Genomic DNA, 21,637 nt, shown 5'->3' with positions numbered 1-21,637 from the left:
TTACCTGCTGCAGGTGCAATTGTCTCTAACCTAACCTCGGCTTCTTTTTCCAAGACAAAACATCCAACTGAAGCGGACGCGAGGCTACTGCGGAGTTTTTATGTATTCAATTTAAATGAATGATACATTTAGCTAAATGTGGTTCGATTCCAGTCGCGGTGGGCAGCGGTAACCCGAGAGCCCGACGGGCCAGTGTAATTGCGCTGCCATCTTAACGCTGGCAGTTGCACGCGTGGTTGTTGCAAGGTGACAGTAACCCAGCGGATTACAGTCGCCTGTGTTGGGATGTAAACAGCTGGGAGATGTCGCGAAACGCCGAGGGAACCGCTCGGCGCACAAGTGAAATGTGCGCCTGTGTTTTGTTTTGTTTTTTGTGCTTGTAAACATCTCCGATGGCAGTCGAGCATGGGGCTCTGCGTGTGCCGTCGCCCCGTGTGACACTGGCAGGGTTTTATGCGGCAGCTTGTGAAATGTTGACGAAATGCGGTGTAGAGAGGTCTCGTCGACTTACGTAACAACGCAGGAGAGGGGGATGAAGATGAGATAAGGTCGGGAAGGTAAGTGGAAAGTAGAGGCAGCTTTAGTCCGGATTTTCTGGGGGGGGGGGGGGTTAATTAACAAAAGTGTTTGACGGTGAAATATGGAGGGCCCTCTGATGTGAGAGGAGCAGTTTGTAGTTTAATGCCTCAAAACTATGAGGCTCTGCATTGGCACCAAGATGGTACGTAGTGCCATAGCTGCGAGGGAAATTTTAATCTGTGTTGAAGATTTACAGATCATATTTTAGTCAAAGCTTGACCTCTTACGAGTGTACCAAAAAGTCTGGCATTAGGAGTCAAGAAATGTCCCGAGCAGGACTAACATGAGAATTGGCCATCCTGTGTCTGCAAAGTCAGATTTATCGCTGTGTGCTACTTTTCCCCTTTTTCCCTGACAGCATCTGGACAGGCCAGGTGATGAATGGCCAGAAATCCTCCTCTGCAGTCCGAGCCCAGTCACTCTGTCTGTGGACCGACCACTTACACAGAGTGCTTCAGTGATTAACACGGCACCCGTCATGGAGGGCACACACACCGTCCTGCTCCTGTACGCACCCATCCGTGAGCTAAGCACCGTCAGACTGTATTTCCCCGAGAGGCGGGCCCCAAGCTTCAAGTACAAGAGCCGCGCCCCTCATTCAGAAAGGGCCGGTAATGCCCATGACTGGGGAAAGGAGGATCTCGCAGTGTCCAAACAAAGAGGCCAGTCTTCCGACTCCTCCGGCGAAGTCCTCAACTCCCAGCAGGCAACAAAGGGAGCTGTTGCGGAGCTCTGCTGGCTGGCGGCGGAGCACCACCAGTTACTGGCAGATCTCTTATCCCTGTGTAGGGATTGCGCTAACAAAGTCAGGATGGGTAACCAGGATGGGAAACTCCAAGATTACACGGAGGGTCAGGAAGTTCACCTTGGAGGTCAGGCTCTCGGCGGCAGCAGCAACCATTCTCTCTCCGTGTCCCCGGAGCATAAGAGAGCTGCATCCAAGAGCAAGAAGCTGAAAAAGTTCGGAAGCAAAACGCTTGACAGTGCTGAGGGTTTCCTACACAGTAAGATGAAAAAGAAAGTTACGAGTGGAACTTCATCTGCTAAACGTCCTGCTCAGGAAAGTGTGTCCATATTTTCAGCCTCAGCAGTGGAGCACATCCCAGGTGCCCCAGCCTCCGTCCACGTCTCTGACAGCCCGGTCACTGGCTCTTATGTCAGTGCGGTCAGTAATCCCATCCTGCCAATGGAGGAACCCTTCCAGATCGCTCGTGAGGGCTGGGACTTCATGGAGGACAACCGGACATTTGACCCGGACATGTATTTCTGTAATGACTTCTCAGAGTATGACGGTGAGCTGGGTTTTGACTCGTCTTCTTGTAGCCTGATAGAAGGACTGACCCGACGGGAAAGTGGGAGCAACCTTCGCCCAATTAAAAGGTTTGATTCTCCGGTCGAGACATTATCTGAAAATGCACCAACGGTCAAGTCCGCCCAGCAGCTGTATGGCGAGATCAGTCAGAGGAATACAGGGGTCAAGGTGGTGACTAAAGTCCAGGATGTGGAGGGGAATGTGCAGCACGTCGGCCATACAAGCCCAGATAGGGAAGGGCCAGCTGAGTGGAGAGGGCCAAACAGAGAGCACCTGCTGGGAGTCAGTAGAGAAAAGACAGGTAACAAGCGCTCTGAGGGGCTACGGTTGCCCTTGTCCAATACTACCAATCCTGCACCCCCGGCCAAATCCCACATAAAGAGCCCCTCTTCTCCTTCTCTCGCTGGGGTCTTCAACACATCTTTCCCTCCCTCAAACAGCCTACAGAGCATGTCCCCAGTCCTGTCCCCCATGTCCTCTAAGCAGGCAAGCCCACAGCTCAACCACCGCATTGTGCTGCTATCAGATAAGGACATAGACCCAGATCGAGACAACTCCAGTCACACGGACGAGCCCAGAATCTTGACTGAAGTCATCGACAAGAACGGCAACAAGCGGACTGTCACCTGTCTGGATCTGAGCCTTAGCAGGCGACCGAGCAACCCCAAGTGGAATTCCTCCGGCAACTTCACAACAACAGGTGAGCTATTAGAAATCACACTGCTACTACGGTACTTTGAACACACTGATTCATGCTCAGACTCCCTCCGTGCCTTGATGTTAATGCTGACATCCGTGCGTTTATCTTCTCAGAAGCATGAAATGTTTGTCGCAATATGCCCTTCATCTGGCACTGCTGATGCTGGATTTCAAAGAAGAAAAAGACGCCTTGAGAGAGATTCAAGTGTGTGTGTGTGTGTGTGTGTGTGTGTGTACCTGTACTTCTATCTTTGAGAGGACACTAATGTACCTTACAGAGTAAGGACTTTTCAGGAAAGTGAGGACATTTTGGCTGGTCACAGTTTCATTTTATTTTAGGGTTAAGGTTAGATTTCGGTTTAGGGTAGGGTTAGGGCAAGGTGTTTGTGTGTGTGTGTTTGCGCGTGCGATGCGTGTGTCGGTTTAGGTGTAGGGTAGGGCAAGGTGTTTGTGTGTGTGTGTTTGCGCGTGCGCATGTGCGTGCATGTGTGTGCGTGAAATCCACAGCCCTCGTTGTTGAAATGTTCCAGCAATTACACTGGACAATACAATTGTAACTGACAAACATTTTTCGCACAGGGAGTTTTACTTTGCCACTCTAGTAAATTCGCTAAACCACTAAATAGGCTTTGTTTTTCCGAAATGTTAGTCCTGTTAGTTTTTAACTGCTGTGTTCTCATCTTGGCCTTGACATGTGACCACAAATTAAAAACTACCCAGCAGAGTTGCACAAGGGGCAAGGAGGGCCTGAGAATAGTTTCGCTGAGGATCCGTTTTAACTCTCTCAGTGCCGCAGGGAAGGCAGAGATTAGGGGGAGTGTCCCAGATCAAAGGCTCAAAGTTGACACAAAATTCGACCTGACCAGGCTTCTCGTGACCACAGTGTTAGCTAAAGCATTGTCAATTTGGACTCTGAGGGATCTGCTGTCCCTCCCCTAAACCCACATCCTAGCCCCTTTCACAGGAAGCTGACAAAGGATCAGGGACCCAGTGGGCACAAGGGTTACAGAAAAAAGGATTAGAAGTTCCTTATTTGCAGAACTCTTTTCCTCTTTTTATAATCTGGCCTATTGTATGTCATGCTTGCAATGACAGAATAAATGGATTTAAAAACTCACAACATACATAATCTTTGCAAAGCCACAATAATGTCACAAGCTTAGTTCAGGAGTGTCAGTGTGACTTTTCATCAGTGACCACTGGCCAGTCTTTCTTCTCTTTCCAGCTTCTATTTAGCACATTTGGTCAGGCCTTTCTGTGTCCTCTTACCCTTTGATCAGTAGAAGAGCTCTCCGTGTTGGTTTAAAGTTTATACACCTTTATTAGAATCCCTCTAAACTGTACAAGCCCACTGGATTTTGCGAGGCCTTATTATTATTATTATTATTATTATTATTACATTAGCTCCCTCTGTAACTTGGTCAATCATCCCTTTCAGTCAGTGTAATACAATCTTTGCTTAAATCTGCAGCAGCAAACAGATGTCCGGGCATTGATTATGTAATTTACTGATAGACTGTGGATAATGGTTGGACCTTTTCTAATGTCAGGGTAGACAGTTTTATCCCTGTTTTAAGAGCAACGCTGCATTTTTGACTAAGCTCCAGAGTATTTGAATTGTTACATCATAGACTAGTGGATAGGGAAATGAATAACCCAGCTGTACTCATGCGGTGATAATTTGGATCGATTCCCACTGAAATGACACTGTCCCTGTGTGTTGTCATACACCTTTGCATGCACACACATACAACACACTCAGCAGACATTAATATCCACGCATGCACACATAATCACCAGTGTCTGGCATTAGACTGTTTTTACCTCTCTTTTTTTTTTTTTTATTAAAGCTACTGTTCTGTCAGAATCGACATTTGCTTTCAACTGTATTATGAACATTGTTTATTATTTCCTGAGCATTGGCCCGGGCAAATATCCAAAATCTTCATCAGATTTGTGATATTATAACACATCTGAAAGAGCAAGATACGCTAACATTGTTGCCAGCGTCATGCGTCCGCATGTTTCATGCTGCACAGCCAGAGCGAAGGTTTAAACCTTTAATCTTAAACCAAATCCCTCCGTCAATTCTGTTGCATCTTCGCTGTTTACTAGATCGCCCTTGTGTTGCTTGATAATTGAATACACTTCAGATGTTAACACAGATAAATGAACATCAGAGAGTCCAGCCAAAACGGCTAAGTGGGTCAGTGTGAAGCTCGGCCTTTCATGGTTTGCAAATGTCGAACTAATTATCATCCGGGTTCTTTTATCTGTGCTCTGTAATTGAAGTTCAGTGCTTATTAATGAGTGTGATTATGCAGACGGCAATGGTCATTCTAAAGTAGCAAATTCTGCTTCATGTGCTAATGCTACTACATGCTAGTCTGTGTAACAGAATACTTTATGCATTTACTACATACTGTGTATGTGGTGGTTTTATGTGTGTTAACAAAATATCTGTGTAATGTATTTTCATTAATTTCTCTTTATGTTAGCATTTGTTTTGTTTGTTGTCTTATGCTCTAAATGCAGTCAACCCCAACACCATATTAAAGCTGCACAAGAAACTTTAAACCTTCAATACAAACAAGTTGTGAACACAACACTGACGTATTTTCACCTTTTGAGTGGAAATGGCTACAGCTAGTCGCTAATTTTGTCTGTCTGCTGCGTGGTGCCGGGCAGCTAGTTCTTAGACGGTGAGTTCCTTGAGTTTTGCTCTCGAAAAACGGTGAAGAGAGCAGCAACAGCCAAAACGGTAAAACTGCAGGCCAGAAAATCAAAGCAATGAGTTAAAAGATGCTGTAAAGCTCTGTAAAGCTGAGAGGAACCGCCGCCTTGGGTGATAGCAATCTGTACGCTTGTCTCACTGCAAGTGAACCCTGTCACATTTCATATAGTCATTTGTTAGTTATGATAAAAATATTGATTATAGCTGCCTTAAAAAAGTACTGATAGTGTCTCTCTCGATTCAATTGGGTTCAAAGATGCTTTCTTGGCATAAAAGTTTTAAACATGTATATACTAATTTTAGATTTACAGTGTATTATATGCCCGTGTGTGTCTGTGTGTGTGTCTAGGTCATTCACTGTCCCTTGGGCTGTGGCATGTTGATACACATTGGGCAGCAAGATCTGCCCTTTCTCCTTCTCCAAGGAGTATGTTTGATTTTGAGATGTCATTTAGCTCATTGAAATTTGGGATGACAGAATTTAAATTGTTCAAGTAAATGTTGCTTATGTCATTGAATGATTTACATTTTAGGAGGAAGTTCATCTCTGTCTCAACACCAGCTGTCAAGCAGTGACCACGTTTTCTTTCGGTTGCCATGATTTTCTTGTGTGTTCCCTGTTCGATTGCCAGTTTGTGGTCACTGAGCCTGTACTTGGTCAGGATCTGCCTCTGTTTTCTATCTCTGACAGACACATTCTACCAATTCATAATCTCTGTTTAAGGACATTCTCATTCTGGTCTACTTTGACTAGTTGTTTCTACTTTCCAGTGTTTTCAAATAGGTTTCTTTACATTGTGTTATAATTTGGTTTACTCTGATTGGTGTTTGGAAAGCAGCGTTGTTGTAAGACTGGTCAGGGTGTGTTTGAGAAGGGGCAGTTAGTCTCAGCACCAACTGACATAGGGGACTCTTTTCTGGGCTCAGGTCTTTGGTTTTGAGGGCTTTGGAGTGGAGGGTGGCTACGGGTCTGGATTTACGGTGCTTAAAAAAAAATGTGAGTGCCCACTTTTGAATGTTAATTACAGTGGGTGTCTGCATAATTCTGCTCAACAGGCATTTGTTGGTGTTTTTCTTTGTACATGTAAAATGTATCTGCAGGATTCTGCATGTCGAGACTCTGTTGGGTGTAGCTATGGACCTAAAACTTCACTACCATACAGAACAATGGGCAGGATAACAAGCCAGACTTAAATTGGAATTTGGAAGTTATACATTTTTCTCTTAATTGCATTTAGAACTCTTCGAGGATCCTCTAGTGCATTCACTGTCACGTTGAAACTTCCTGATCCTGTTACGGTTATACCAAGGTAGGTAGGTATGGTGAACTGGCATTTGTTCTCCTGACATCCGGGGCATTTTTGAAAAATCATGACATTAGCTTTCTCCATATTTACTGCCAGGGCCCAGTTCTGACAGTGTTTTTCTACTATGTCCAGCTGTTGCTGTTATCCTTGTTAAGTAGGAGATATAATAGCAGCACATTGATCCAACTGAACAGCAAGTTCAGTTATATACACATTAAATAATGTCAGACTTAAATTGCAACCTAGACGAACAGCTCTTCTCTGGGTCAAGAATTCAGTTTTTGTCTCCCATTTTAACAGCAACATCTGTTTTCCAAATACATTGATTTTAATCGGGTCATATATTTTGCCCCCTATACCACATTGTAGAAGTCTGTAATAGAGTCCTCCATGCCACATGGAGTCAAAAGCTTTTTTGAAATCAATAATAATATGCGAATATCTTCACATTTTTTGTTTGGTGTACATGGCTGGTATATACAAGGTCGGCGGTTTGATATTTTGGGAGGAAGCCAATTTGATTTTGACTCAAGATGGAGTGTTTGTCAAGGAAATCTAGTATTCTTTTATTTAGAATACTACAGAGTAAATTACCTAGACAACTGCTCACACAGATACCACGGTTGTTACTCGGGTCTGATTTGTCACCACTCGCTCTCCCCTTACCCCGCCCATCTTTAAGTCCTTACTTATTTTCTTGTCTGGCATATGGCAGGCAATACCATAATGAGATCACCCAATACGTTCCAGCAAGGTCATATGAAACTGATCAGTGCAGAGCAAGAGTGCATCGCCCTGCTCTCCCTCCTAGCCCGCATTCAACACAAAGTGCAGTGCCATGCATCATTGTTCCACCCAATGAGGACAAGGGCCGGCTCTATTCAGATAATGAAGTGCATTCTGCCAAAACAGGCTAAGAGAGCCTCTATCTCAGTCTGTCTCACACTGTTTCTCTTAGCTGCATTCTACATACAAAGGTCTTTCTCATATAACGTAACTTTTTTTTTTCTTTCAGAAACGACTCTGCTACATTAGAACCTTGGCAAATGTCAGCTATGTCCCATCTCATGCTTTTGGACATTTTCAGTATGAGTAGCTTTCTCACCAGTAGACTGAAGCGAAGTTAACCAAATTTCCTGTCTCCCAGTCAGTGGCCTGCCAGGCCCAATGAAATCATTCTTCCCTCCTCCCTCTGTTCTGTATTATCCCATCAGCCTCCGGATCTGCATTTCAAATGAGTGATGATGACTCTGTGAGCAGCATGTCGTGCTACGTCTCTGCTCTGGCCCTCAGGGCACCACGGCACTCTTCCCTGCCTTTCCACTTGTAGCTGTCTTTACATGGACGTCAGCACTGACAGCCAGAGCAGTCAGTCAGTCAGCCAGCCTGACAGCTATGCACAGCCAACAAGCCAGTGTGGAAAAACGGCCGTGACAGGCGCAGAAGTGATTTCTAAATCCTGCATTTTTCATTATTTATATAAAAGTCTATGATCCTCCTTCCTGGTTAAAAGTGATGGAGGGGGGTGGAGGCTGCCAGATGCACTCAGCATGCTACATGGCCCAGTTCTTTTACTTTGAATGATGAGGTTATAGATTTTTAGTGCATAAAGTAGGGCACTAGACACACTGCGCAAAGCTGTTTGAGTGTCTTTAACAAGAATGAGAGAGAGTGCTGTGGGAGGAGGTAAAGTAGTGTTCATTTGTCAAAGCTCTTTATTTATAAAGGTTCAGTAGATATTTTGACCTGGCCTGGCCTGCAGGTAATTGCTGCTTGTCACTGCCTATAGGGTAATGAAGGCCAACTTTGGTCTCAGTGGTTTCGTGTCTGCTTCAGAGTGTTCTATACAGCCTGAACAAAGCTTTTTCTCTGACCAGTGGATGAGTGATGACTAGCTGACGGAGTGAAAGGTGCATTAATCCATCACCACTGACTTTAGATGGCCTCTGAGCCGTACCAGACAGACACTTTATCGTTAATGTGCTAATGCTTGTATTACCACCGAAGCGGCCACGCTGCCTGACAGCTGCTCACTCACAACACTGTGATTTTCACCGTCAAATGAATGCCCTGTCAGTCAACACTTGCAGGTTTGCATTAAGAAAACGCCTGTATTTACTGTAGATTTCTGAAAGACTTAAGTCTCTATTAAACACACTGACTTTGCCAACACTGACTCTGTGTAGATGCAGACAATATTTGGTGCACTGACGTTGTCTTGATCCAGTTAGCAGGGCATTACTTCAGTATATGTTATTTCTATCGTACAGCTGTGGCATCAGGACCTCACTGCAGTGCGTTTGACTACAAGGAGGAAGACGTGCCTTTTCCTCTGCCTGCCCAGATGGTGGCAGTGTGGGCCGCCTTATACATATTTAATTTAGTGACTGGTTGGCTGTCAATCAGGGGAAGCGTAGGAACATATGCACAAGCAAGCGCTCGAGACTGTTTAACCGTTATGTTTTTGGAGGCATGAAGCAACATAGCAAACATATTGATAGGTGTTCACTTTTTGCCTGTTTCATATATTTAATAGTTTGGTGCAGGTGGATATTACACATACAAATGAACCAGGAATTGCGGAGAGAGCTGTTTCTGATCAGTAGTTTCTTTCCTTGGCACAGACTGGACTTAACTCTGCACTTGGAAGTGTCCCAGCCTACAGTCAGCAGTTCCCACTGCGGGGCCATGCAGTGCAGCATTATCATAATGAAAAGTTTTTAATCTAATCCTACTTTTTCCTAACTGGAGGGACTGCAGGCATTGCTGCTGTCTCATAATGACTGATGTGGTGGAATACAGAAGCTGAATTTCAATGCTTCCATTTTTCAGTGAAGCCCCCCCAGTTGGTTGTGTGTGTGTGTGTGTGTGTGTGTGTGTGTGTGTGTGTGTGTGTGTGTGTGTGTGTGTGTGTGTGTGTGTGTGTGTGTGTGTGTGTGTGTGTGTGTGGCCTCTCATAACTGAAATTAAAGGATTTGGCTGAGACTCAGATTCTGGAGATCTATTCAGGAGGACTTCCAAGTCCTTAGATGTGGCTGCTGGGCTGCAATACATTAATACCACATGCCCTGTTCAAGGACATTCATTACGTACTGAGGTTATGGGATATTTTAGCATCTCATTGAAGAGGAAGTGATGTGCATTTCTCAGTTTTCAGCTCATAATTCTGCCCTAACAGGTCAAGGTGTTGTCTTACAGCTGGAGGAAATTGAGGTCATCCCCCCACCCCTCAGCGTGTTCTATTCGCCACCTTCTTTTTCTTTCACCTCACTTTGCCTGCCCCATATCTCCTAACTTGTACTTTTCTTCCGTTTCTCTTGCATGACAGACTCTCGTGAGACAGTGAATGCATGCATCAGGGCGTGACATATCATGTTTCTGTTCACATGAGAAGTTGCTGAAATAGCGTTTCTGCTTCTGTGTTGGAACTCGCAGCAATACCCTGGTTCCTGAAGTTAATGCCATGTGATTTGTTCAGGCCATAACATGAGGAAGGCTGTGTAGGCTCAGGTTGTGTCTGCATTGTGTCAGCGAGCAGTAAATATTAAAGGGCCAGGTGCTCAGAAATGCACAGAATGAATCCAAACTCCCCCATTACACTGCGGCAAAAGCAGCACAGTGGGGGGCGGCTCCTATTGGAATTTTAATTTTATCCAGTTTTAGCCTTGTTTTAGGGTGAAGTTTACCTGTGGCATTAAATTGCGCAGTGTATGCGAGAGGGCAGTCTCTCCAAATCTAAATTAAGGTGAAGTATTGTATTTCCACTCCTTCAGGGCCTTTGAGTGACTGACACAGGCTCACACAAATCACTCACCCCCACTTGCAATTAACTTTATTTTACTGCTCTGTTGCAGCGAAAATGTCTCGAATTGCAAATCTATATTATACAGTGGTATTTGTTTTTTAGACCAGTGCTCTCCAACCATTTTCCCTTATTGGATCAGTGTTGCTTCCTTTTGGTGCTGACGATTGGAACAGGGCCGGCTAAGTGCAGATAAAAATAGCTGTGTGCCGTCGAGCCTGCAGCTAAACAGGGGTCTCTCTCTTGCTGCCTGTTTGATGCTAATAGATTCTGATGCCTGCGTTCTACCTCGTTCCACTTTTGTAACCCATGCAGGTTACACAGGAAAATAATTCGCCTCAGTCTGTGTTGCTTATTTAGCTTTGTCACACCTGATCACACCTGTTGCGCTGTTGTGTTTTCCATATTATGATTCCTTGCAAAACATAGAGCGTTAATTACCCTGTGGTCGTGTGTGTTTGTTTGCGTGTGTCTGTAGAGGATTCTCTCTTGCGTCAGGATGATATTTGGATGCTAGATGGCGATGACCCTCAGGAGCCGCTTTCCCGTGTTCCACGCCCTGATCACCTGGACTTCCTACGCATCACACCACCCGAGGATGACATCATCGGGGACACACCCTACTATCCCAAACTGGAGTGCACGGTGAGGGCCCTCAAACATGAGCAGCACAAACTCTTAAAGATCAAAATTAGCTGTAATGCGTATTTTCCCACCCAGAGCAGTGTACCATGGCAGTCTTTTCTTTTCTCCCCCTCATGGGACTCATGGGGGATTTCTCTCCACTCGGGTATTCAACCACCTGATCATGAATTCTTAGAGATGGATTAACAGGTCATAGATTCTAATCTGTAGACTGGGGTCCTAAGCCAAAAGATCATTCCTCTCTTGTTCAGAGCAAACAAAGAAAAATATTACCTCTCCTACAGCCCTTCTTGAACATTTTGTAACCTTATTTGCGATGGTTTAGGCCATAGAGAGTAATTGGTGTGATTTCCCTGTTATTGGGCTGAAATTGCGACACACGATATGTTTGCCACAGAGCATGTGGCTTGTGTAATCCTACTGTACTGTATGCAGGCCTTCCAAAGGTCCCGCAGAAAACAATGCATTGTTTGTTTCCATGTGTTTGTGGGATTTAATTATGCCAATAAGTAGTAAGATTAAAGAACTACCAATCTGCCCTTGTAAATCATCTGATAGAAAAAGTGTTTCCATCTATGTAAATCTGTCCAGTTTCCATTATGCTGTCTGGCAAAGGCATTCATTACTTTGGCAGATTAGGCAGATTACCTGGGTGTGGTTTTAGGCGGGTAGTGTATCAGTGCAATGCCATGCATTGTTTTCCCAAGACACAACAAGTGGCCTAACTGTGTGCATAATCATTTGACATACCATTACAAAGGCCATGCTGTACAGAAATAGGCCCTCTACATTGTTATGAAAGTGACAGCCATCTCACATACTTGGCTGTGGCATGGCTTCTTTGTCAATGTCATCCATTTTCCATGTCATTAGAAAAACACTTTTTTTTCTTTCAGAAACGACTCTGCTACATTAGAACCTTGGCAAATGTCAACTATGTCCCATCTCATGCTTTTGGACATTTTTAGTATGAGTAGCTTTCTCACCAGTGGACTGAAGCGAAGTTAACCAAATTTCCTGTCTCCCAGTCAGTGGCCTGCCAGGCCCAATGAAATCATTCTTCCCTCCTCCCTCGGTTCTGTATTATCCCATCAGCCTCCGGATCTGCGTTTAACGGGAACAACAATAATGTTCCCATTATTCATGCAGTCCTTTTGCTGGGTTCATTTGTTCTTCCATTTCCAGTCTCGAAAAATGTCCATTTGTCACATATTTCTTGTTTAATTTGGGTTGTCATAAGACTGGACAAAAAAACAACAACTCTAAAACACGATATAAAACAGGGTTCTTTCATAAATGTGTTCTTTGTTGGCTCCCGCTGAGAGTGTTCAGTGAGGCAGTCTGAAGGAGTGCATGCAACAAGGGTGACCTTTGGTTGCTAAGGGCAACCACAGTTTGAAGAATGCAAACCATTTTACTTACGTTTATACAAAAATCAATCGAAGGATAGAGCTTGACAAATCAAAGAGTGGCTAAAAAGATATTGGAAACATCACAGAACTTATTTTTACCTGCTTTTCGATTTTCTCATAAGAACTATTTAGGTATTCCCCTTTCCCACGTAGATTGTATTGCCTGTTGTTAGCTTGTAAACCTTTTAAACCTCCTTAGAAACCGTGTCCTCAAAACTGAACTTGCAGGTTGAATCAAAACTGTCACCGCTCAATATATAGAGAATGTTGACATTCACACTTAAGGTAAGTGATTCAAAATGTCTTTTTTTTTTAAGGTTATGAGCTGCTAATCACATGTTAGCCAGTTAGCCTGTCAGCCAGGCTGCCTAACCACCACCTCTGGAGCCCTGTATTGCATTAGCTCATCGCTTAATGATGCAATGCTGGTTTACTGGACCACTGCAGCTCTCCACCTGACCACAGACTCACTTCTCCTCTTTGTTTACTCTGTTACCTCGGCAGCCATTTTAAGGAAGTGAGCAGAGGTAATCAGACACCTGTGGTGCCGGGCTCTGCAGGTCCCCTCCCAGGAAGGGAGGGACCTGAAGGGAGGCGTTCCCAGACTGGGTAGACCAGTGAGACACTTTTTTTTTTTTTTTTTCCAACCTGAGAGTTTTTTTTTTTTTTTTTTTTTCTCACACAACAGCACACAGGGCTTTCCTGTAAACTGAGACAGACGTGCTAAGGAAGACAGACTCATTCCTAGAAGAACAGTTCAGAAATGGAGTCCAAATAGAGAAGGCTTAACCACAACTTTATGGATAATAGCGCTCAGCTTGTCGAAACATTTGGAAATGCTTTTGTGAAAGGCAAGTTAACTCTGTTCTCCTGCTCTCCCAGGAAGATTACAGCAGGACGTGCTTCCAGCCACTGAGCAGCTTGACTACGCTTGCAGCGTCATGGGAATGGGACTCACACAGAGGAGACTGGACTGTACTACTGTCAACATACAGTCAGTAGTCTTAATGTGACAGAATGAAAGTCTACTATATGCAACCGGATTGTGTGTCACTTAACAAGATTACAGGATAGTTTTGATACAATTGGCACCCACGTAAAGAAGGTAAGAGGAGCTGGGGAGATTTGTCCATACAAAGGCTTTTTGTTCCCAGCCAACGGTAGAGGTGCAATAGGAGCAGCTTGGATAACTGGAGATGGGGAGATGAACCTTTTGTGACATTTTCAATGGACACTTTGCTAGGCCTGCGTCCTGTTTTGGTTTGCCTCTCTTTACGCTCAGTTTGTGTGACACTTTGAGCAAAAATGGACAGTGTAAGTAATAACTCAGTGGAACAGGGAAAGCAGCCTGCTAGTTCCTTACTGAATGTCTGCAGCAGTTTCTTCACCCAGGATAGATCTGCCTCCTCAGACTTGGAGTCAGCTGTGCTGATATCTTTCAAGGATCTGTCAGATGGTGAGAATCCTCTTCCTGAAGATTGTCAAGCTAACAGCGAGAACAAGCTAAAAGGGAGGGATAATGTGACTGCTTCCTGTGATACGGGGCAGTGGGTGGAATCACTGGAAACTTGCAAGGACTCTGGTGAACAAGTTAGAGGAACAGCTGGAGCCTCAGTTGACCCAGATCTGGTCCAGGTCACCAAGGTGGAAACGTATAGTGACACAGAAAATGAGGACGAGGAGGCCTCCCACAGCAGCACCAGTCTGTCAGAGAAGCTTGCCAAGATCAGGGAGCCCATCCTACCTGAGGAGGAGAATTATGCAGTGGACCATGGTGAAGGAGATGAGATACAACATTCCACAGAGGCAGAGACAGAGTACGAAGTGCCGATTTTTAGAACACACAAATTTAAGGGGAGATCCCCCATAGAAGCTATTCTGTATTCAGACAGGTTCATTAACAGAACTAGCCTTAGGACATCTCTCATCTCTTCAGTTTCCAAACACACAGATGTCTGCCCTGCCACGGAGAGCACCACCACAGTGTGTGCGGATGACGACGCATCGAATGAAGAAGAGAATAGTAGCAAAAATGTGGAAACAGAAGATGAGTATGCTCGCATAGATTGTTCTCAATCTGTTCCCTCCATCATTTCTGGACATCTTGCTTTGGAGGCTTCAGGTCATAATGCTGCCACGGACTCTGCATCAAAGCAAACGGAGAATTTAGATAGTACAAAAAAGGAGGAGACACATGAGCAAAGGGCTGAGGCTGAGGACGGGACTGAAGAACCTCACTCCAGTCAGGTGTCCTCCTTTGTTCCCTCCAGCCCTAAAAATCCTGAAGTGTCAGTCCAATCATCATCTAGTCCAGAGGAGCAGACAGACACTGCTGGTATTACAAATTCAGGGTTTAAGAAACCCATTTCACCATCATCTGCACCTGAGGAGCCCCTGGTTGACATTCAGCCAAGTGCCAGTCCTTCTTCACAGTGCACAACTGATCCAAAGACACCTGAAACGAATACACCACCTGCAGTATCATCTCTTGCACCCTCCTCTACTTCCTCCACCTCATCCCCATCTAGGGGCAAGGCACTCTCTTTGCCTCCTTCCTTTCAGATGCCGGCCCTCTTCAGTGGGTTGAGGGTGCTGAAGAAAGGAGCGGTGGGTGAAGACAGGGAGACGGTGTCAGAGATCAAGCAGACGGAGAAGGATGCAGACCTGGCCTTGCTCAGCCTGAAGAAGACGGTAAACAAAGCCAAGCTCTTCCCTGAGCAGAGGACAGCCTCTCCCCCTAAAAAACATTCAGAGCCTAAACCTGCTGCAGATACTAAAAGCACGGTAATGGGACAGCTCAGTCATCTGCTGAAGCCACACAGCCAACATAAGACCAAACAGTCAAATGATGGCCAGGATGCCGATTATAAACATGGGGAGAAAGAGTCTGAGAATGGAGAGGGGGTTGCGGGAGATAAAACTGAAGGCCCAGTCAGTCCTACATCCACACTTGAAAAAAAGAAAACCTCAGATCTGGCCTATGAAACCTTCAGGAGCATCTTTGGTCCCAAAACTGTCAAAAAGGATAAAACAGAAGATGTGGATCTGGAGTCAGTGAAAAAGAAAATCAAGAACGACAAGGAAAATCTGAGGTTGATTTTTGAGAGATCCTCCAAATCTCCTGGGAAGGAAGTCAAAAGTCCCACAGAAGCTAATGTATGTAATGACTCCCCTAAATCATTTTAAAACATATCTTTTTGGAAAGTTCAGTTGGGCAAGTGCCTTGTATTTAGTACAACGACATGAGAACAACAATGTATTTTTATATAAACTGGCACTCTTAAATCAGAACATTAGTGTCATTGTGTTACCCACATATATACCGATATTGATGCATGTGTGTTCTTCCCACAGACAGAGGTCACGTCCCCTGCAGATAGTGAAGACCGGACTCCAGGGCGGCTGCAGGCCGTGTGGCCCCCCCCAAAACCTAAAGATGAGGAGGAAAAGGTGGGGCTCAAGTACACCGAGGCAGGTAAGAAGCTCAGGCGTGTTGTTTTAGATACTGTTGCCTGTATTTACATCTAAGACTACGAATGCGGGCATTGGATCATGCCAGTCAAGCCCACATTGACACACCTCACACTGATTGGCTCTGTGGATAATGGCCACTGCAGATATCTTAGAATCTTTTGAATGGATCCCTTGTATGGGGTATTTGTCCTTGATTGAGTCTTAACACCAAAACCGTACCGTAATGCTGCTGATTGTGTGCCTGCTGTTTCGTGGCACCACTGGTTAGCTTTTGTGTGTGTGTGTGTGTGTGTGTGTGTGTGTGTGTTCGTGTGTGTGTGTGTGTGTTCGTGTGTGTGTGTGTGTGTTCGTGCGTGTGTGTGTGCGTGTGTGTGTTAGTGTGTGTGTTAGTGTGGTAAAAAACCTTTAATGGAATCAAGTATACTCTAGGTCCCATGCCATGTGGGGCCCATCTTGTACTCTAAAGGTGTAATGACACACAAATAAGGTCAAAAGCACACATGGCTGTCTACGGACCGATTGAATTACAAAGTAAAAAGCTTTCCATTCATGTTCTTGGTACAGTGAATCTATGTTGCAACAGCTGTTGGATGTTCTCTGTGGTATAGCTTCATCCCATGAGAACAGATTAGCAACTGTGGATTATTCTGGTGATTTGCACTCAAGGAATCGGCCTTTGCTCTTGTCTAAAAAAAAAAAAAAATAGTGTGTGGAATTTGAGATACAGAGCCAAAGTCCAAACTGTGAGCCGCATAGATGCACCAATATCATATACATATCTTTCAAATATATATTTATTTAAAGACCTTTATATCGTAGTGCTAATGACATTGTGTAAATGTTTATTTAGAACAATTTGTTTAGGCTTCATAGTATCAAGCCTACCTTATTAGCTGATGCTAATCAATGACTTGGATTAATCATTACCACAGTATAGTGTTACTCATAACAAGTAATTGGGGGATCTAAAGATTGTCAGTGGTCGAGCAAACGGGATCATCTTCCTTGTGTGTTCTTGATTTTAGTCTCAAATGTAAGTGGAAATAAAGACTCACAACTTTAGAAAAAGGGACGCAAATGAGAGCTAATCCTCAAATAAACTGAAACCAGTTGAAGAACATGTTTATGGAGTCAACAACATGCTGGTGTATATTATGTCACTTGTTTATGGGTGTAGTCTTTTTGGTAGCTCATCACAAACTGTGAGGTGAAAATATCCTGAAGATCAAAATATTTTGAGCTGACAAAGTTAGCCTCCATAAATAGAATAAGTGGTATTGTGGTATCTATTGTTGCCTGTACTACTGTAACAGACATGAGGTTGAATAATTTGGGGGCATTTTTACTTCTTTGCCTTGATCTTATCAGTACCAACAGACAAGCCTTTTTGTGTTTGTGTCGTGACTTGACAAAATGTTTTGTTTTGGCTTTTACTTCAACCAGCAGTATAATTTTAAACTGGTTGGTTAAGTGGTAAATATAGTGACCCACCCTTCTGTAGAATTTAACCACGAAGAACAGCAGTACATGTAGTTATGTCCTTTGTCTTACAGATCCGCAAATATTTCAGGCAGTGCTTCAAGAAAAACATAACTCTAACCCCTTTCTCTCAATCCATAAATCAAAAACACGGGCAATGCGCTGTGATATTTGAATTAAGTACACACTCACTCACACAGTGTGAGTGTAATTATTCAAAACTGCCATCAGAATGAGTATGTGTTCCCATGCCACTGTCCTTGTTCTGCCTTCTTTCAGAGCACCAGGCTGCCCTCTTGCAATTGAAGAGAGAGTGCAAGGAGGATCTGGAGAGGATGCATGTAAGTTGTCATATGACCTAAGCAAAGACTGACTGAAAACATATTGTGCACTGGAGAAAATTAGACTAGACATCCCTGTGAGGGCAGAGTGGTTAAAGAAAGTGAGAGATGACATACAATGTTAAACCGAAATAGATCAACATAAGGGATTTGTGAGTCTAGCAGTACATTTGTGACGATAATTCGTGTGCAAACAACATAAATGATCGGCAAATGTAGTTGTATTAATGAGGCCCTTGTGAATATTTAGTCATCCATAGCAGTTAACTCTCCTGAACACAAGATGGCACTAAGCAAACATGAAATGTTCAAGTGCAGCAGCTTATCTGCTATAAGCTCTGCTGGGTATTTACTTACAGCACTACAAGCTTTCAGATGCCACAGGTTTTAACATTGCCAGGTATTCTTATTGAAATTCTTTCAAACGCAAATCGTTAGTCAACCTGTTAATAGATTTAATTTTAAAAGTTGAAAAGTCATTCTCTTCTAATTGTACGTTTACAAAACTGAGAGAAACAGTATAGATAGCTTAAAAGGACAAAAAAAATCACATGCAGCTGTAATAATATACATAATATTGAGGCACAGAATGACACAAAAAGAGTCTTTTTTTTTTTTTTTTTTTAATAAATAAAAAAAGATATGATACAAGATATATTAATCAAAACAGAGGTAAAGTCTTACCAAAACCTTTACTGCGTCAATTTAAATAAATTCAAAAAAGGTTTTCCACCAGAATTTTATATTTTATGTATTGTCTGTGATCTTATGACTTCCAAATGTTCCACACATAGCTCTGTGATTGGACATTTCTTTCGTCTCCAATAAAATGGCTCGTTCCAGATTCGTTTTAAAGGTGTCAGTGTTTAATTCATCAAAAGCAGAGGTTTGGAACAGTGTCTCACAGGTGTTTTTCGACTGCAGGCTTACTGTATTATAACCTTGGCAGGCCATTGGGAACATAGTTCTGGCCATGTTACATAATTTGTACCACTGATAAATTGCTTTATGGACAGTTTCCTTGAAAAGTATGACCTCAGAATTGGTTTCTCAGCCCGTCTACTTAAAGCCTTTAATTTGATCTCAAACTTAAAAAAAACGAATGCTGAGTCAGCCCACAAGAGAGGCTGGGAACGTGCCTTATGCTATTTCTAAACTGACATGAGTTAATAAGGAACATGTGAAAGATTCATTGCAAAACAATTTCCTTGCTGCCTCAAATCAATACTTTGCATTGGCAGGATTGTTTTTCATTGTTAGAAATGTCAAATGAGAACTGCAGTTGCCAGATTTTCACTGTAAAATTCAGATATTAACTGGGGAAAAATTTAATGGGATTAAGTTTAAAACACAGATGAAAAGAATGAATATGATTATTTTTCAACCAAGAATCACATTTGTGTACATTAGGCCCCTTGGAAGAATAATTATACACTTGAAGCAAAGTTCACTTAAAGAAATGCATTGTCAGTCACCTAATATGGTTTTATCATTTTATATGATGGGAAACAACAGAAGTTTGTGGTGCTCTGGATTTGTTTTGTATCCGACATTTTAACTGCTCTTGCTCCTTACAGTCTGACTTTGAGCTTCAGATCTTCCAACTGCGAGGTGAGCATGCTGTCTCAATATCACACCTGGAGGGAATCGTCGCGAAGATGCAAAGAGACAAGTCGTACAACGCAGGTCAGGAGCATCTTGAGGTCCGCGATGCCGCTGTGTCCACTGCGGATGACCCGACACCCAAGACCTGCCGCACCGTGGGTATCCAGACAGATAGGGAGACCTTCATCAAGAGCCCCGAGGGGGACGGCGGCGGGCTCGCTCAAAGCCCCAACCAGAGCGTGCCGAAGAAACTCAACTTAGACGTAATCGGTCTGAATCTAAAAGGTGAAATGGCCCCAGGGCCTCCTGGACCAGCCCCGCCACCTCCACCCCCTCCTCCTCCTCCTCCTCCTCCTCCCCCACCAGGCCTTTCAGGACCACCAGCCCCTCCCCCTTTACCAGGCAACACGGGAGCACCACCACCAGTCCCTCCACCACCTCCTCTCCCTGGATGTGGCCAGCCACCACCCCCGCCTCCGCCTCCCCCTCCTGGTCTACCTGGAGCTGGTCCACCTCCTCCTCCCCCTCCTCCAGGCTCTGGCCCTCCACCTCCTCCCCCTATGGGGGGGTTCGGTTTTGGCCAGAAAGTGGAGAAGGCCCCACGGAAGCCTGCCGTCGAGCCAGCCTGTCCCATGAAGCCTCTGTACTGGACCCGGATACAGATACAGGACAATAAGTACGTATAACACTGTGATTTAAAACTTGAATCTTATTTACATGGTTTTGTAGAAATATTGCTGAGAAGTCAGACTGGGCAAGAAACACAAGCAGTATGACCATCATACAGGCTTTAAACAAGCCTCCAGTTTAGCATTAGAAAGGGAAAACAACGGTTTACAGACCAACTTCCCAGTTGTACTTTGATTTGCCTTACATGTCATAATTGTGCAAGGACACTGTGTTTCATAACCTGTTGTTTCGTGGGATTACTGCAGTATGTCATTTAAGTGGGATTTAGAGGCTGGCTGAGACGGACATTTCTAATACTCAAAGATGCTTGAGTTGAACTACCGTTATACCGGGGCTAATGAAGTTCTACGCTTCACTGACCCTGGTCTAATGGGGTCTTAGTCCAGATCTGAACATGTTTGTTCAGAAAGATGTCGGAGATATGGTTGCTGCGCCACACTCCCACATTTAAAGGCTCTGTTGAGATACTCTGCAATTGTAAGTGGATTATCCAGCCCATTTGCAGTGGCTGTGGTTGTTGCCTCCGAGTGCCAGGCTTCCAGCTTTATGGCCTTGTATTTCCATGGCTGGGTTAGCGGGGGAAGCTGAGTTGTGGTTCGCACTCTCTCTCTGGCCCTGGCCAGTGCTGGGGCACTGATTGACTAAACTACAGCAGTTTCATGTCAGCTATAAATTTAACTGTAAAGGGCCAGGTTGAGGGGCATTAAATGGGTCAGATGTTTAACTATAGCTGGATCAGCTGTGTGATCTCTGTTAATGGTGTGAGGTTCTGAGTTATGAGTGGGGGCAGTGCAAGGTTTGAAAGGATGCCAGGTGTCTAAAAATGTAAGCTGACACACAAAGTACAGTTGGCAGCATGCAGGACAGACTTTGCTTGGAAAGCTGCATAAAAAAGGGAACTTTAAGGGGGAATTTGAATTCAATTATAGTCATCATCTGGTCAATTAGAAAGTTGTGTTGCCTGGAAAGATTTCTTGGGTTTTGGGTGTAATTTTCTTTTCCAAGCTACTTTCCTGCTCCGTCGGGTTCACAGACAGAGACTGTTCACTGGACTTATTTTCCTCGGTCTCTCAGAAAGGAGGACAAAATCAAAGGAGGATTTCAGGACAGTACCATTATATCCTCCACAGAAAATGTCTTGGCTGCCCCAGGTAAATACTCTCACCATTGCAACAAGAGGGCAACGACATGCAGAAAGAGTTGGATTTACTTGACCCTTACTGAGTCACTGGCAACGCAGTTGATAGTTGTGATATTTACGCCATGACAAGCCAACCAGCATTTGTGTTAGTGTGTTGTCTCCAGGTTCTCCTTCTCATTGTAAAGGAGTCTTGACTTGGCGAGATTGACCTGAGTAATGCCATTAAATTATGACTTGCATTGATGACGGCAGTGTGTGAAAAGATAGTGGGGAAAGCGTAAACCAGTAATTAGGCATACGTAGAGTATTATAGAGCTCATCAAAACACAGTCCTTCTTTAGAATAAGTTTATTTGTTAGTAAGCCGTTTACTGTGTCTGTTGACGTTCTTATTAACAGACTTAGGGAAAGCAGAGAC

General features: G+C 44.1%; 1 protein-coding gene across 2 annotated transcripts in view; it reads left to right on the top strand.

Moving 5' to 3' along the window:
* Positions 1-652: 652 nt before the first annotated feature.
* LOC120795361 (formin-like) overlaps positions 653-21,637 on the top strand; it is a 54,730-nt gene continuing 33,745 nt past the window's right edge. The window contains exons 1-6 of one of the 2 annotated variants that reach the window (XM_040137238.1): positions 653-721; positions 938-2,591; positions 10,912-11,078; positions 15,845-15,965; positions 17,723-17,784; positions 19,362-20,065. In XM_040137238.1, the coding sequence (XP_039993172.1) occupies positions 695-721; positions 938-2,591; positions 10,912-11,078; positions 15,845-15,965; positions 17,723-17,784; positions 19,362-20,065 (2,735 nt within the window). In that variant the 5' untranslated portion in view covers positions 653-694. Of the gene's footprint in view, positions 722-937; positions 2,592-10,911; positions 11,079-13,491; positions 15,647-15,844; positions 15,966-17,722; positions 17,785-19,361; positions 20,066-21,637 lie in introns of those variants that run through there. The other variant, XM_040137237.1, reaches the window with a different exon arrangement.

Source organism: Xiphias gladius, chromosome 10 (assembly GCF_016859285.1).
Source record: "Xiphias gladius isolate SHS-SW01 ecotype Sanya breed wild chromosome 10, ASM1685928v1, whole genome shotgun sequence".
Classification (NCBI taxonomy): Eukaryota; Metazoa; Chordata; class Actinopteri; order Istiophoriformes; family Xiphiidae; genus Xiphias; species Xiphias gladius.
Note: the sequence above shows the minus strand (reverse complement) of the source record. Positions and strands in the feature narration are given on the sequence as shown.